The sequence below is a fragment of the Gobius niger genome (assembly GCF_951799975.1).
Source record: "Gobius niger genome assembly, chromosome: 19".
NCBI lineage: Eukaryota > Metazoa > Chordata > Actinopteri > Gobiiformes > Gobiidae > Gobius > Gobius niger.
Window position 1 is genome coordinate 24,052,494 of NC_136870.1, and position 16,065 is coordinate 24,068,558.

Genomic DNA, 16,065 nt, shown 5'->3' on the forward strand with positions numbered 1-16,065 from the left:
CTGGGGATGTGCTGACTACATTTATGGATTAGTTTAAGTTTGAAGGGATCTTGATTTTGTGTAAAAAGCAGAGTTCTCCTCTTTCCCTGATCCCACTCTCTTACTCATTTAGTCTTTGCCTTTCTCCATTTTCCTCTTTGCGTGTGGAGCTTGATAAACATGCAACCTTAGAAAAAAACAAGTGTCTCGCAGGTGAGACTCCGCTCTCATCATTCACTTAAAAAAGCAAAACAAAGCATAAGTATGGAAAAAAAGCTATCGATATCAGATATGGGTGTTCTAATATTGTTATTCACCTTAGTTTATTTGTTTATTTGTAGAGCTGTCGCGATAACAAAAACAGATAAACAATATAATTTTCAGCTCGATATTTATCGTCTGTACATTTATTAGCATTTCCCCCTATATTTTCTTTGTAAAACTTAGATTTTTAAATGAAGCAAATTAAGTTACATTTACAAGTTATATTTCATGTTTTTTGCAGCTTTTGTGGTATTTTAGGATATGATGATGCACTTTCAGAACAAAGGTTTACTGTCATGTTTATGCCTGAGAGTTGACAGTATCGTTAGAGTCAATAATATCGTTTATCGCGATACTTTCCAGCCTCAATATATCGAACTTCAAATTTGTTATCGTGACAGGCCTAGTTATATGAACAGTAAACATACTCCTCAAAAGGAGTGGGCCGAAAGCAAAAAGCTTAAAATTCTCATTTCACAATAGTACAAAGGAACATAGTGCAAAAGGAACAAAACAACAACAAAGAACAACAACCTTATTCTGGAAGTTCGCGAACATTTTCCCTCGTTCTCCACTTGGGCGGAATAAGGTGAATAAAGACAATTTCAAATGGAAAATCAGGTGCTTCATGCCCACAAATAGCTTTATTCTATCCTCCAGCTTTCACTTACAATCACCTGGCTTGAGTAATAACCACTTTATGTATAAAAATGACCAAAAAGGCGTATATTTTCAGCATTAAATCGAATAAGTGTGAATTTATGGTTTTATTTTGTTGATGTATTGTAAAGAATGGCCTTCTTCTAGAGGTGCAGATAGTTTGCTGCAAGTGCGATTTAAATGCTGGTTTTGAAATGAAATTGCTTAAATGTTCATTATTAGGCTGTATTAATAATCTGAGTATAAAATTTACCAATGCTTTTCTATTTTTCAAAGCTGCTTTATAATAAAATGTGCCCCGTAGTCGAAAATGAAAATAATAACATCACTTTGCAGGTGTTGAGTCTCTGCAGCCTTCAGTTCAGTGGTTAGTGATGATGACACACTGTTTGGCTTCTATTCGAGCGCTGTCCCGTCTCCTCCACGCTCCCGTGCGGACATTGTGTGTGTCCTGCAGGCGGGAGGCGGCCCGGACCACGTTACCAATGTTTCTGTTTTTGTGTTTCCCCGTTTTGTTCCGGGGAGGAAGTGGCTTCTCAGATGAGCGGAGAGGCCGGGGACACAGTCAGCTGCTCCATTGTCGCTGGAGCCGCCCGGGCCACTGGGACCAGCCCAGGGAGAAGGGGACCTGGCGGGGGCCGCGGCATGGGGGCCTGTACAGGACACGCACCACACACCTCCGGGATTCAGCGCGGCTAATGACCGAGGCGCGAAACGCTTCTTAACTCGGGGAATAAGGGCCCTTTGAGGAGAAGTTAAAGGGCCGTTGTTTAACTCAGTCCTGTCTTTACTTGAGAAATTCTTTATTTGAAAAAACATTGAAGATCAGAGTCTGATTCCAGAGCTTGGCTGTACACCATCTACAAGATAATATGAAAATTGTTGCTTGGAAGATATGCAGTTTTATAATATCAAGAAAAGTCAAGAAACCAACAAATAAATCCCAAAAAACTTAGCTTATAGGCCTGTGTAGACCTTACAATCAATAGATCATAACATGTACATTCTTATTTATGCATAAAATATTATCTGTTCCTATTTTGAAAGAGCGTTTTAATTTAATCAAAGATTGTTTTAAATATTGCCCATTTTTCATAGATTTTTTGACCCCTTGTCCTCACTTTGGAGCTCAAGTTTCCGACTTTTCATTCTTATAATTTGAAATATCCCGATATATGCGATAAGGTCTAATTCCATATCTCATTTAAAAATACATCGATATATATTAATATCGATATATTTTGCACTCTGATCGTACTGTATTTTCCCCTAACATAAAGATTATTAAACTAACCTTTATTAATCATGAACATCCCTAAACTCTTGCGGCCTCTTTCCGTTCTAGGCCTCAAAGAGAAACAGTTATTCATGAACTTAGAGCTTAAACCTTTTATACAAACTCAACTCAAACACAGCATCATTTATCTCACAAAATCTTCCATCGCCTCGCCCAAACTTTGTGCCGTTTCTGTCTGAAAGAGGAGATCGCAATTTCCCTTACATTTCGATTAGCGGGACATCATAAAGCTGCCCCTGACCCCCCTGTTGTCCGTCCCCATCCTCAATTCACTCTAATTGTGTGTACAACTGTTCGCGGGCACATTGTCGGATGTTTTCCCCTGTGCCGCGCGTCCCAAACTGGCTTTTTATCATGCAGATGGAGCGGAGGGTGCGGAGAGGGGGCGGGAGGGGGGGGGCGAGTGAAAAGGATGAGCACATGGCGGGCAGCAGTGTGGGAGGGGACCGAGCATTGAGTCTGAACGGCTTTTTAATGCAGTGCGGCCGAGGCCAGACACTGCGGTCGCGGCCTGCATTTCAGATCGAGGGGGAAATAATGAGGAGGCACAAAAACAGCGTGATTTATGTTGCGTCAGGTTGGATTTTATTAGACGGGATTTGGAACAGCTTTAGACCTGGTTCTGCCGTATAATGTAGACTTAAAGGAGACTAATTGACTTTTTTCAGCTTTATAATGACAGGTTTAATGCTTTTGGAAATATGACTTGGATAAGTAATAATTATCATTTTATTTCAGCAGCAATTTGAAGAAATGTTTGCATTTTGAAGCTACAAACAGGAAGTGAAATAGAGGTAAAGTTCCATAGATACATAGATCGCCCATATCTGGTCATATTTGAAAACCGATCTAAACTTTCTCTAATTATTCATAAACTGCTTAAATAAATGCTGAATTATTGATATAGTTCTCTACCCAATAAAGATACAAAGACGTGGAGAGGAGCAAAGTGGTTCAACAGCCCATAAATACATAAATAACGGAGAAAGCAAACATTATGCTTCATGTTAGCATCGGGCTAACGCTAGCTACGACTGCCGTTTTTTTGTCGTTTTAAATTGTTTGCCTCTATCTATGTCATTTCCTGTCAGTGTCCAAATAGGAAGTGAAAATATCCATCCATCCATCCATTTTCTTCCACTTGTCCGTTGCCGGGTCGTGGGGGCAGCTGTTGGAGTTGCCCAAATCACATTGCACAAGTGAAAATATAAACATCACAAAAATGGTCAAATTAAAGAAAGCTGGGTACATTTTTAGGAAAATCTTAAATAAAATTTTAGCAAAAAATGTGTCTTATCCAGAGTGTTGCTGATTTCTGGCGATATTTTATTTTGTACTTCATGCAGTTCTTATAATTGAAGAGTTTCGTGGCGCTAGGCTAGTGCAAGGCTAGCGCATTTCTATGGTATCAGCTAGCCTGCATTAAAAACAGTCTGACCCGCTCCACAGAGCACCTGAGGCAAATCACTTATAACACCAGACTAACCATATAAAAGTGTCGAAAGTATAATTTTAACCATTTTGCATTTAAAATAACTTGTATTTGAGCAGCATCAGCTTCGTGGTTGTATAAGCTACGCAGCGGCGGAGTGATCTGCTAGAAAATAGTCCTTCAAAATGCGATCATTCATGTGATGCAAGGTCAGTTATATTCCAAAAAATTATTCTATCTACCTGGTATATCTCCAGAAATCAGCACTACTCTGGATACCTAGGAAATGAGGCCCTATGTCAAAAATCCTGAAACATCCCTTTAATAGGTGCAATTTTTGACTTGAAGTATTTGTACTTTGACACAAGTCATGAACTCAAATACTTTGACCACCACCGATTATTACATTTATATACTGGAGTACCATTCCTCTTCATTCAGTTTTGCCTAATCTTGTTCACTTTGGTCTTTTCTTCTTCTGCTGTATCGCTCCAAAATAAAGCACCTTTACCTTTTTTACCTTTACTTCCTGGATTATACTGAGGCCCCATAATCCCCATAATCCAACATTTGATCAATTCAGTCTCAGATTCGACTCATTACCGGTTATGTGTCAATTTACACATTGGTTTAGAAGTTGCTTCATCGTGGCTAATGGCAGTTTAGTCCTGTCTCGGTTGTAGTTTTAGTTTTCCTGCCAAGAATCCCGGTTTACACCTTTTCTAAAAACTACAAACTTACTTTCTTCTGTACCTGCCCGTTCACTTACGGCTTCTTACCCTCTTTGTGTGAATGCAAGTCATTTCCAATTGGTCGTGGTATTGATCGCGCCGTAGAAATCAGTTTTGTAATTAGCTGCAGATTAGGGCCCGTTTCTGCGGCTGAGGCCTGTCCCGCTGATTTATCACCCGCCTAATCCGCCCCGATCGCACAGAAATTACAATTAACTCAATTAGGCCGCCGCTCCTGCGCTTTACGGCTCCTTCTCGGGCCGTAATGAACTCGTGCGTTGTTTAATTGTATAATTAAAATAAATAAAGGTTATTCAGGCTGCATATTTTGATATAGGTGTGGCGTATAGGGGGTGGTTTGGTGCATTGATTCTCAAAATGTGATACTGGTGGTAATAATATACTTTTCTTAGAGATCATGTACTTCAGTTGTACACACAGTTCTAGTGTATGTGTTGGTACAAGTTGGTGGATATGGGAAAAGCAGTCGGTCAGTGACAGCTTAAAGGCACACTATGCAACTTTTTATGTGACCCAGTGGGTGTATGGGTGGTGAGCCTTTACTTTCCATCCCGGCGGTCCCTAATATATTATAGGGCTGAAACGACTAATCGATTAATAGATGACTAATCGATTATTGAAATAGTCAACAACTATTTTAGTAATTGATGAATCGTTTTCTGGTTCACACAGACTAAAATGGAGCAAAAATTATATAAAAATGCAGTATTTTTGATGAAATCGTACATTTTGTTCATTGTAAATTTCATGAATAGAGCCTCCAACAAACATTTCCCTTTAGTTTGCTCCAACACATCTTCAAGCAGCGCCACTTAAGCTATATGTGATTAAAAAAAAATAGAAAAAATTAAATTTTCCTACACCATTCACAGCCAAGCGATTACTCGATTAATCAATAGATCAATAGATTAATCAATTACAAAATAATCGTTAGTTGCAGCCCTAATATTATGCTTCAGAATCAATTTTATTTCTTGTTTTTGCACTTGCTGGTAGTTTTTTTCTGAATGGAAAGTATATGTAACCATGGAGACGGTTCAATCAGGAGTGAAAAACTACCAGTAATCTAAAAAACAATTGATCCTGGAGCGTCCTACAGGTCACCGGGATGGTAAGTAAAGGCGACATGCTAACCAACCAAACAACCACTGGGTCACTGAAAGAGCAAATATATATATAGATATATATAGATATAGATATATAATATAAAAAAACATGGCCTTGTGCTTTGGATCGTTGTCATGTTGACGCGTCCAAGTGCGTCCCATACGCAGCTTCCAGGCTGATGAGTGACACTTTTCCTCCAGTATTCTTTAATAAATTTTGACCCAGTTCCCTGGAGCTCACACATCCCCAAAACATGAGTGATCCACCTCCGTGTTTCACTGTAGGAATGGTGCAATCACAGGCCTTGTCGACACCTCCAAATGTAACGTTTATGGTTGTGGCAAAAAAAATCTCCAAATGTCATTGTTTCAGAAATGCTGAGGCTTGTCTCTGTGCTGTTTGGCATATCGTAAGCGGATACTTTGCAAATAAATCCCGTCCTTCCAGCAGACGAAGTCCCGGTTTGGTCTCGGTTTACTCCACAGTTTGACCTGAGCTTTTGTCCTATTTTAATTTCTTTCCTTTTTTCCCTTTGCCGTCTCACTGCTGCCAAAGTAATTCCCACAATGAAAACAAATAGCAATGCGCCGTCCAGTGATTTACAACAGCGAGGAAAAACCCCACAGCCAAACAGACATAAGAAAAACGCCCTCTTTTAATGCACAAAATCTGGCCTTATTGATTCATTTCACACTGTCCTACTGTTATTCTCAATTACAAGGGATACAAGCAACGTGTTTTTCATCGCAAAATCAATACCGTGTGGGCCTTTTCTGGGCGATCCCTCTAGTATTATACATGCCAGACTGTAAGCCACTGTAGGGCCTTTACTTAATTAGCTTTTTCTTTCTAAGATATGGTCTGGGAATGATGGTCACAGAGGTCTGTTTGTATATTGGATTTGAAGGAATAAAGTAGAGCATCTCGGTGGGCATTTACAGACACTGTTTTAGCACATTTACGATAAAGAAGCTTCATAGTTAATCACCTTTATTTGACATTGATATGAAGCTCAAAACATTATTTTCTTGAAGTGCAGCTCGGAAATTGGGTCAGATTTTCCCCAATCACTGCTCCCTAAGAAAAATCTAGGTCTTTCTTGTAATTGACATATCAAAGTGCAAAGTATGCCAGGAGAGCAACTTGATTTTTGAAGGTTTTAAAGAAATTAGGTCATTGAGTGAGTTTACATGCGATCGTGTAACCTGGTTATTCGGCATATCCTGGTTATGACAAAATTCTTGATATGTTTACATCTGAGAGTCCGAGAAAGCAGGACAATGAGCAACTACAGTATCTTGGATATTTATTTAGAGAGGGGTGGAGCTAATGCCAAATATGGTAAGACCAATTGGCGAGGAACGCGCTTCTCTATGGTCCTCATGGCGGGGAGCATTGATTCTAATGACACTGCCGACCTTCCAAAAACGGCTTTAAAGCCTGGCTCCAAAGAGTTTTTCTTTTTCTAAAAAAAATGCTATGACCCATGTGACCAAGCTGGGGCAGGTGAATAATATATTTTAACCACCTTGGTTTTTGCTTCATTAGCCAGAAAATTGGAAGGATTTTCAGTGCAGTGACTGGCTCCAGAGCCTGTCAATCAAGCTCTTCAAGGACTTCCCGCCTTTTTTCCCTTTTAAGGAACAGGCTGCGTAGGAGGAGATTGACCGGCCATTAAGGTTCACACAGGACTCGGGACCTTTTCTATGAATGGGGCTGAATAGGCATTAATCTATCTCTAATTATTATATCTATGGGTAAGACGCTACATGCCTTAGCTATATTGCTAATGCATGACATTTCTCTAGCACAGGGGCAAGATTTATCCAAAGAAGCACTTAAAACAGTAGGTTTTCTGATGAGAGGGTCCGTCAGCGGTGAAAACCTTCCAAACAATTGATCCTGGAGCTTCCTAGAGTCCACTGTGATTGAAAGTAAAGGCGCCATGCTAACCACTGGGTCACTAAAGGTCAAATAGAGAATAAATATTTTTTTTTCCACTTAAAAAGTTGCATAATGCACCTCGTTTTCACAGATTTTTCACATTACAAGAGGGGCAAGTAAACATCAGCACTGCTAGCAAATCTTTGAGAGAATAGACAGGTTGCTAATGTGTAGCTTGAGGAGCTATACAAGCTAACACCTTCAACAAACAAACAAATCCAGGCGTTCATTGTCCTTTGTTGCCATTATTACCACAAATACATGTTTCTGTCAACATATACAGTTATAAACCTGACCTTCTGTGTTCCAGCTGTATTCATTCTCAATATTTTAACTATCTTAATGCCACAAACACAACAATGTCTGTACAGTTCTCAACATTAGCAAACATTCCGTCAAATAAATCCAGCTTATTGGCATCAAAACAAGGCAAAAGCATGAAGTGTGAGTGGGGAAAGAGTCTCCTCACCTGCTCCGGCTTGACGTGCTCAGAGGTGGGGAAGACGTCTGGGTACGAAGGCCTCTCGAACACTCGGTCCAGAGCCTCCAGCTGCTGCTGAGTGAAGGCGTCCGCTCGCAGGTGTTTCCTCAGACTCTCCACGCTGCCCGGGGAGTCGCTGTGCGGGGCCGAGCCGTCGGAGTCTACGGAAGAACAGAGACATCGGTCAAGTATGTTGTTCTACCAAGGCAAAAACAGCTCTAAAATAACGCCGAGACATCCTAACAAATTGAAAATGGCCCAATCGAGCTTTTTCCCCCCACATATAGTAAAGAAGGAAATACACTATATCTGAAGCAGCAGGGAGCAGAAATCACTCTTTGAGCCCTTTTTTATTTCTTTGAATAAACAAAATTTCTTTACAGAGTTCAGTTGATATAGGCATTGATCATTAATCTTCCTATAAAAAATCCTGGGACCTATAGACTGTAGAATAGTGATGGACTAAGTGAGTTCCATACAGAGTTCAGCGTGGGCTAACTAAAGAACATTCAAGCTAGCAATTTGGCTGGGTTTGTGGAGCCAACTCCTATATTTAGAAAAAGGAAAAAAAAAAAAAAAAAAATCAAGGTTCAAGGTACTTTGAACTTCGCTCTGTCACGTGTTTTGGCATGTTGGAATGACAAATAGTCTCAAGGCCCAGTGATGTGCAGCAAGATCACCGGGAGCTCAAGAAGCTGCCGCACCGCTATGCACTGCCATCACTCACATCTGACTGAAGAGATAGCAAAAGGAATAAAATAGGATGATATTGCACATGTTAAGACAAACACAGAATGATGCTGCTGTCTTTGTGCTTTGGTGTTTTGTAATTGTCACCACTAAAGCACTATAGGGTGTTTGTTCTCCATATATAGGTTTCTTCCGGAGAATCTGAGTGAGTGGCTGGATGTGGTGCAGATTGGCAGCCTCATTTCCATCAGCCTACCCCAATGGTCTGTGACTGCAATAGTTGGTTTATACAGGGAGAAGCAAGTCAAATTTAATGCTTTTTAATGCAGAAACCCTGTTAGCATTGAGCATGGTTTGAATGAATAATGACAACAGAAGCGCTTTGAGAAACACCGGCTTGAAAAGCACCACACTAGTGTAAGCCAGTATTTTTAGCAAAGAACTTTCGGAGCCTGCCCCCACTTCCAGTTATTAGGCTTAAGCAGCTAATATCGATGCTACATCTTTCTTTTTCACAGTCTATGGCAGGGGTAGGCGACGTCAGGCCCGGGGGTCAAATTCAGCCCTCCAGCAAAAAACCTTTGGCCCCCAAAGAGAATTTATTCATAAATCAGAGACCAAATACGTGAAAAGGACTCTACACTGCAAAAAGTAAATATCAAGCATTGGCTTAAATGTCTTGAATTGAGAAAATGTTACTTGTTTTGAGCAGTTTTCACTCATTTAGACTTTTTTCCTGCTCTGACCAAGTTTACTTTGCTCTTTTTGAGGACGTTTACGACTAGTTCTGAGGTAAATCTCGCTTGAAATAAGAAAGTAAAACTGCCAATGAGATAAGTCCCATGTTCTTACCCCATTGGCAAAGAAAATTGCTTGAAACAAGGACAAAATGTAATGAAACGAGTCAGAAACACCTCAAAGCAAAAGCCCAACTATATCTTTCCTTGTCAAAGCATCTCAAATTCGGATTATTATGCTGAAATTGAGACTTTTATACTAATCTAGTTCATTAGTTTTTGCAGTGTAAAATATGGAAAATACTGTCAATATTTTCACATTTCCCAGCAAAACACCGCAGTAGGTCATATATTATGTGCAAAACTTATATTTGTATATATTATACTTGAAGAAAATTGGCCCTCCATGACACAAACTTGCCTATACCCTGGTCTATGGTCTTAGCATTATTATTGTGCTATTATTGTGCTGCCCAGTACCAGAATTCTATTTATTTATTATCAATATTAACAATGGATGAAGATCAACTGTTACATGTAATAGTAAAAAGCATATCACTGAACATTTCTACTTCCAAAACCACAAGTCAAAGGCATGTAACCCCCTCGTACACCCAGTCATGCCTTCTTCTTCTTCTTCTTCTTCTTGACTATAACCACAGGACGCGTGCACTTGGTATTCCGCTCGTGCTCCTTTGTGCTGCTCCTCTGTGGGGGGCTTAGCAGTTTCAAGACGTACCTATACACCTCCAGACTGGCTTTTCCTATCACACCTAATGTCCCCTGGCAAAAAAAAAGAAAGAAAAAAAAGAAAAGAAAAAGCAAAAAAACCCTCTGCCCGCATTACCCTCCGCTCCCGGAGCATCACGATCCCGCGGCCCTATAGCATCTGACGGATTGCAAATTTATACAAGTTGCTCTTTATAATGTAATGGAAGTAGGAGCCATTACAGTCCCCAACACCTACTGAGCAAAGGAGAAGAGGAGGCGGAGGAGGGGGAAGAAAAAAGGCGCAATTTCCCTTTTCCCTCGATTCAATCCCGGCCTCGTTCAGCGAAAGTGTGGCCACATTTGGAAGAGGACGAGAGGAGACAGAATGAAGAGTCTATAGGGGATTCTCTGTGACCCAACGCAGCCCGGGAGTCAGGCCTTTTACATACGGGAAGAGCAAACGGGATCTCCATGTCGACGAGAGGAAGGGAATACAATCTATTTGGCTGAAGAATAATGAATCACAACAAGAGTGGAAAATGAAGTGAAAATAACCCCTCAGAATAGATTTTGTTGCCATTGTCAGGGGAAAAGGGGTTAAAGAATAAGGACTTTCTGAAAAAATGAAACCTGGATTAACGGTTAAATGTCAGTACAATGACAAACAAAGAAGAAAAAAAAATTCTGAATGTAGCACTTTAAAGAGGGGTGTAACTTTTTCGTGCTTCATACCATGTTGCAGTGTTGCTCTCTTGTTAAAGACATGGCTGGAGTTGTGTTTTAACTCACTCACACATCTTTGAGCAATTTTTGAATCTTCCCAAGCAGCTATTCATAAAAGCGGAAGGAAGGAGGAAGTGCTTTCCTCACCTTTCCATCTCTCGTTTAATCCTGTCATCACTGAGTAAAAAACATACGACCCAAACGGACTCTTTTCTTTTTCTCTTTATTGAAACAGCAGGAAGTAAGACTAGTGGAAATTCTTTGACTCTTTTAGATCAATATGTCCTTTTCGTACCAACAAAGGGATAAAGGATAAAGAGTAAAAGTGATAAAAAATTTGAGATTACACAATAAGAGAGGTTGACCGATATATCGGGCCGATACATGGGTGTTTTATAATATCTGCTATTGGCCGATAGGCTGATATCTCTGGAACCGAAAGTCGAAGATACTTTTTTTTTTTTTTGCATTGGAAAGAGCACAGTCAGAGCCTGAATAATGTCCTAAATAAATAAGCCTATATGCCTTTAACACATTTAACACCAAAGAGATTGAGATTTTAACATTTCTCTGAGATTTAAATGGTCAAAATTGGTCCAAGGACGACTGAGAAACATCCTGTTAAAGTCTTCAATCCGAGAACCAGGCTGTTTAAATGCACACGCGATCGATAACACACGGTGTTTCAAAATGTGTCAATGTTTCCTTGAAAACTGACTTGAAACTGAGATATTTAGATGTTTGCCTCTTCCCATAACTTTAGTGTCTGTCGAGAGAGGAGAGAGGAGGAGAGAGGAGTTAATCAGAAAGGAGAGAGTTTCATAAACCCCCGTTATCTCTGTTGCTAGAAAAAAATCTGTGCTTTTGATCAAAACTAGCCTCTGTTTAGCTCAGATTTATCAGGAAGCGAGGCATTCGAGAATTAAACAGTTTTCACCCACGTAGAGCTTAGAGTCTCGTCTTTCATACGAGCCAAAGCATATGTCCACAGCTATGACATAGAATACACAGTGGTGCTGCAAATATCATGAAAAATGGTCTGGATTGTTGGCACGTAACAGATAAATCCCCAAAACAGCGCGGCCTCTATGTGTTAATAAAGCGCCCCCTGCTGTCCCAGTCCAACACTGACACTTTTACACTTTAGAAGCTTCATACACATGATTATAGAGGACATTTTCTACAAACAAATCATCACACCCAAAAATCAGCCTGAAAAACCCCCACCTGTTGAAAGCAAGTATTTAAAACAACACATGGGGTTAGCCACGGGTCATGTCGGCTACATCCAAATAAAACCAAAATAAAATAGCGACATATATTAGATATTTATTCAAACTCATTCAAATTGAAAAGCTCATTGTTCTCATCTGATCTGCCATTGTCCTGCATACTCCATGTGTCTTAAATCCGTGCCCAATGTAATAAACAACATCAACATTTACCGAGCGTCCATTTCTCCACAGCTGAGCTCCAGTGCAAACCTGCCAGTCTAAATTCACTGCACATTATCCCCCCGTCAGCGCGGCGGGGCAGGTGTATATCATGCGGGGCCTGTATTGATTGGGCCGAGGTGGAGAAAGGAGGCGGCGGCTGAAATGGAGCCGAAATGAACATCGGGCCTCAACTCATTGTGCCTATAATGGTCTGCTTAATCCCGTGTTTCTCCCTCAACTCAATGGATCAATCAGGTCTGGCAAGTGCAGAAGAGGGCGAAGAGTGAGTTTGGGGAAACGACTGAAACCTTCCAACATTATAAACTGAATCGAGACGCTGCAGATGAAACAAATAAATCAAGAGATGTTCATGTCAGTGACCAGCGGCGAAAGTTTCAATTTAATAAGAGAAAAAAAATTATACAAAATCGAAAATAATGGATAGAGCCAGGTTTAAATTTACCCTTTCATTTATCTTGGATAGTTGTTAAATGAGCCAGTATAAAGTAAACTAAAAAGGGGAAGAAAATTGGTAATAACTAGGGATGCAGCGATACCACCTTTTCTAAAACCGATACTTTGATTTAAGCACTTGCCGATACCGAATACCGATACGAGTAGAAGGCATTTTCTTCCACATACTGACTTTTTCACAGCAAATTAGTTAATTTACTCATTTACATTTCCTTGAGTAAAGTCGGCGACACTTTTAAGAGAGGTTTTATCAGAATTGAACAGACGCCATTTTATTTTTATTCAATATATTTTTACATTTTTATTGCCCTGTCCATCATAGACAGAACAGCTCGTGTCCAAAAGCTCCTCAATGCTTGTGCTTTATTCATTTATCTATTTTTATTTCACAATAGTATTGAGATGTTACTTATTACTGCAGATAAATTGTCTTTTTTCGTCTTTGCATCAGCTCCGTGTGGATTTTCTCATGTGTTTATAGTAACTTATCCAGTAGCTTCAGCATTTTGATTGTTTTGCTGCAGCTTATTTTCACTCAATATAAACATGCTGTATGTCTTTATTTTGGATTTATTTTATTGAGGACTTTATTGAGGACTTTTTAGTCGCTGGGTTAGTTTTTCCGATTTTTCAGTTAGTTTTTCCGCGAGTTAGCAGCTAGTTAGCAACATTAGCCTGTATCATATAAACACTAGACTGCACACTGCAGCACTAAAAACATTTAGCTCTGGTTAAATCCAGCTCAGACTCTGATTTAGGGAGTGTCGTCTGTAATAAAGTCAGATCTATGTGGAATATTGGATTTCCACTAAAAAATTATCCAGTTTGTTGATATTTTTTGCGCTGGCCGCACGTCAGGTGGCATCAGTTTCTGGTATCGGGACTTCATGAATGAGTACAAGCATGTGGTATCAGTTTCAGTGCATCCCGAGTAATAACTCAACTTCTGCCTTGTTTTTTGCAGGTCAAAGCTCAAGAAATCAAATAGGAATTAGATCCCTCTGAAAATTCTGTCAAGTGTCTGTAGGAGCGACTAAAGTCTGGAGGTCATTTGGAGAAAACTGTCTCTAAAGATGTATGGCTGCTTTTTCCCCCAGAAAGGAAATGACCATATTTGTAATACAGCGTCATCTCGGTCGCCTTTCTTGCAGCACGTGTATACCAAACACGCATTATACTATCACCTAAATGTCTGAAGCTGCTTTGCAAATGACAATGAATCCCAGTCCGACTGAGGCTTGATCATAATAGGACGCTCTGCTCGACTGCTTGACCTTACATCAGCACCAGAGGCCTGGAGGACGGAGGGAGGGGGGCAGTAAAAATGACAAAGAGATTGTCCTTACAAACAGCTGACCACTGCGAAATAAAGAAAGAGGATATGAGGCTGGAGTATATATTTTTGTTATGGCTTCAGTTTGGTGGATAGTTCTGTGCACTCTGCCCCTCATCATCTTCTAACTCTGTGTCCACTTTCACCACAGTCATAAATATCTTCCTCTCATGTCAGCTCTAATCTGTCCTTCTCACCGTCCGTCCTTTGCTTCACACGTCTTTTAAACAAACTGACCAAAACTATAAATTCACACAAAGACAGAAGGTCACACGCTCTCATATTTGGTTGTAACTATCGCCCTTCAGTAGAAGCTTCTGCATAAGGCTTATTGACAGACATTAATATCTGAATTTATTTTGGAATTGAATTTTTCGATGGCGATCATGAAGCGATATCTTTGCAGAAATATGCAAAAATGTGCTGCAAACATCGCTTTGTCTCTCAAAAAGATAAAGACGAAAGGGCGACCTCTTTCCTTTTTTTCTCTCTTAATTTTTCCCATAAAAAGTAATAAATCCAGTTTTTACCCAATTTTTTGCCAACTCCTCCATTTTTCTCCATTTCCTCAACTGTTTTCTTTTTTTTAATGTTTCCAACTTTTTTCCATGTTTTTTTTTTTTTTTACTTTATCCCCAAATTTTCTCAAATTGATTCCCCCGCCACCCCACCACATTTTTTTGGCTTTTTATTTTTACTTTATTTTTTTCCCACACTTTTTCCCTATTCTTTCCCCATTTATTTTTTTCAATCTTCCACCATTTTTATTCATTTTATTTTTTTCCCCACACTGTTTTCCCTTTTTATTTTAACCCATTTCTCTTTTTTTTTTCTTCTAATTTTCCACAATTTTTATTTATTATCTATATTTTCCCATATAGGGGAAAAGTGGATTTTTTCCTTATTTTTTCACATTTTCCACCATTCTTATTATATTTTTTCCCACACTTTTTTCCCTATTTTTTTTTTACCCATTTATTTTTTTCAAAATGTCCACCATTTTTATTTATTATTTATGTGTTCCCACTTTTTTCTATTTTTTTCCGCCATTTCTTTTTTTCTAATTTTCCACCATATTTTATTTTATTTTTTTTACATTCCGCCCCCAGATTTTCTCCACTCTTTTCCACATTATTTCCCCATTTCTTGACACTGAAGTTCAACTCGATACTGTAAATTTGCACATGTTCCAAACGGCACCTTCAATATCACCCGCCTCTTCTTCTACAATGCCAAAAGCTCTTGTACTGACGATGGGAGAGTGTGACCACAGTGCAAAGCCTCCTCCAGCACATCCCACAGATTCTCAACGGGGTCGAGATCTGGACTCTGTGGCGGCCGATCCATCTCCATGTTCACAGTCCTGGTCATCTTGGAATAAGACCTGAAGCCGGACAAATCCCGCCTCGCATCAGGACCACGTCACCGTTTCCCCGAAGCCTGCGGTGACGTGTCCCGTGTCCCGCGTCCCGTGTCCCGCGTCCCGCCTCAGAGTGAAGAGTCTCATTATTGTTCTCTGTGAGGGCGGCCCGAGCTGCGCTAAATCAATACAAGCTTCTTTCACTCGTGTCAGTCACCGCCAAACGACAGCACCACCCACACAGACGCCGTCACCCAAGGGTCACCCACACACACACCCCCTCTCCCTCTCTCACTCAGTCTCTCCCGGGACGTCCCATCTGCTGATCCCCCCCATTCCTCAGCTCACATGTTTCTGCGCAAATCCCGTCTGACAAAATGGACAACAGAGGCATTTGGGGACTTCATGAAGCAAGTTAGTTCCTTTCTTAGTTCCTTAGTTCCTTTCTTAGTTCCTTCCTTCCTTCCTTAGTTCCTTAGTTAGTTCCTTCCTTAGTTCCTTAGTTAGTTCCTTCCTTAGTTCCTTAGTTAGTTCCTTCCTTAGTTCCTTAGTTAGTTCCTTCCTTCCTTCCTTAGTTCCTTCCTTAGTTTCTTCCTTAGTTCCTTAGTTAGTTCCTTCCTTAGTTCCTTCCTTAGTTCCTTAGTTAGTTCCTTAGTTAGTTCCTTCCTTAGTTCCTTCCTTCCTT

The 16,065-nt window shown here is 40.1% G+C and overlaps 1 protein-coding gene across 4 annotated transcripts in view; it reads right to left on the reverse strand.

The window, feature by feature from the left end:
* The window catches only part of LOC306978590 (paired box protein Pax-2a-like), a 97,237-nt gene that overhangs the window by 29,392 nt on the left and 51,780 nt on the right, over nt 1-16,065 (reverse strand). For all 4 annotated transcript variants that reach the window (XR_013793900.1, XR_013793901.1, XM_079577227.1 and 1 more), the window contains exon 6: nt 7,905-8,077. Coding sequence is in view for 2 of the 4 variants with exons in the window: in XM_079577227.1 (XP_079433353.1) it covers nt 7,905-8,077 (173 nt within the window). In the remaining 2 variants the exon portion in view is untranslated. The remainder of the gene's footprint in view (nt 1-7,904; nt 8,078-16,065) is intronic.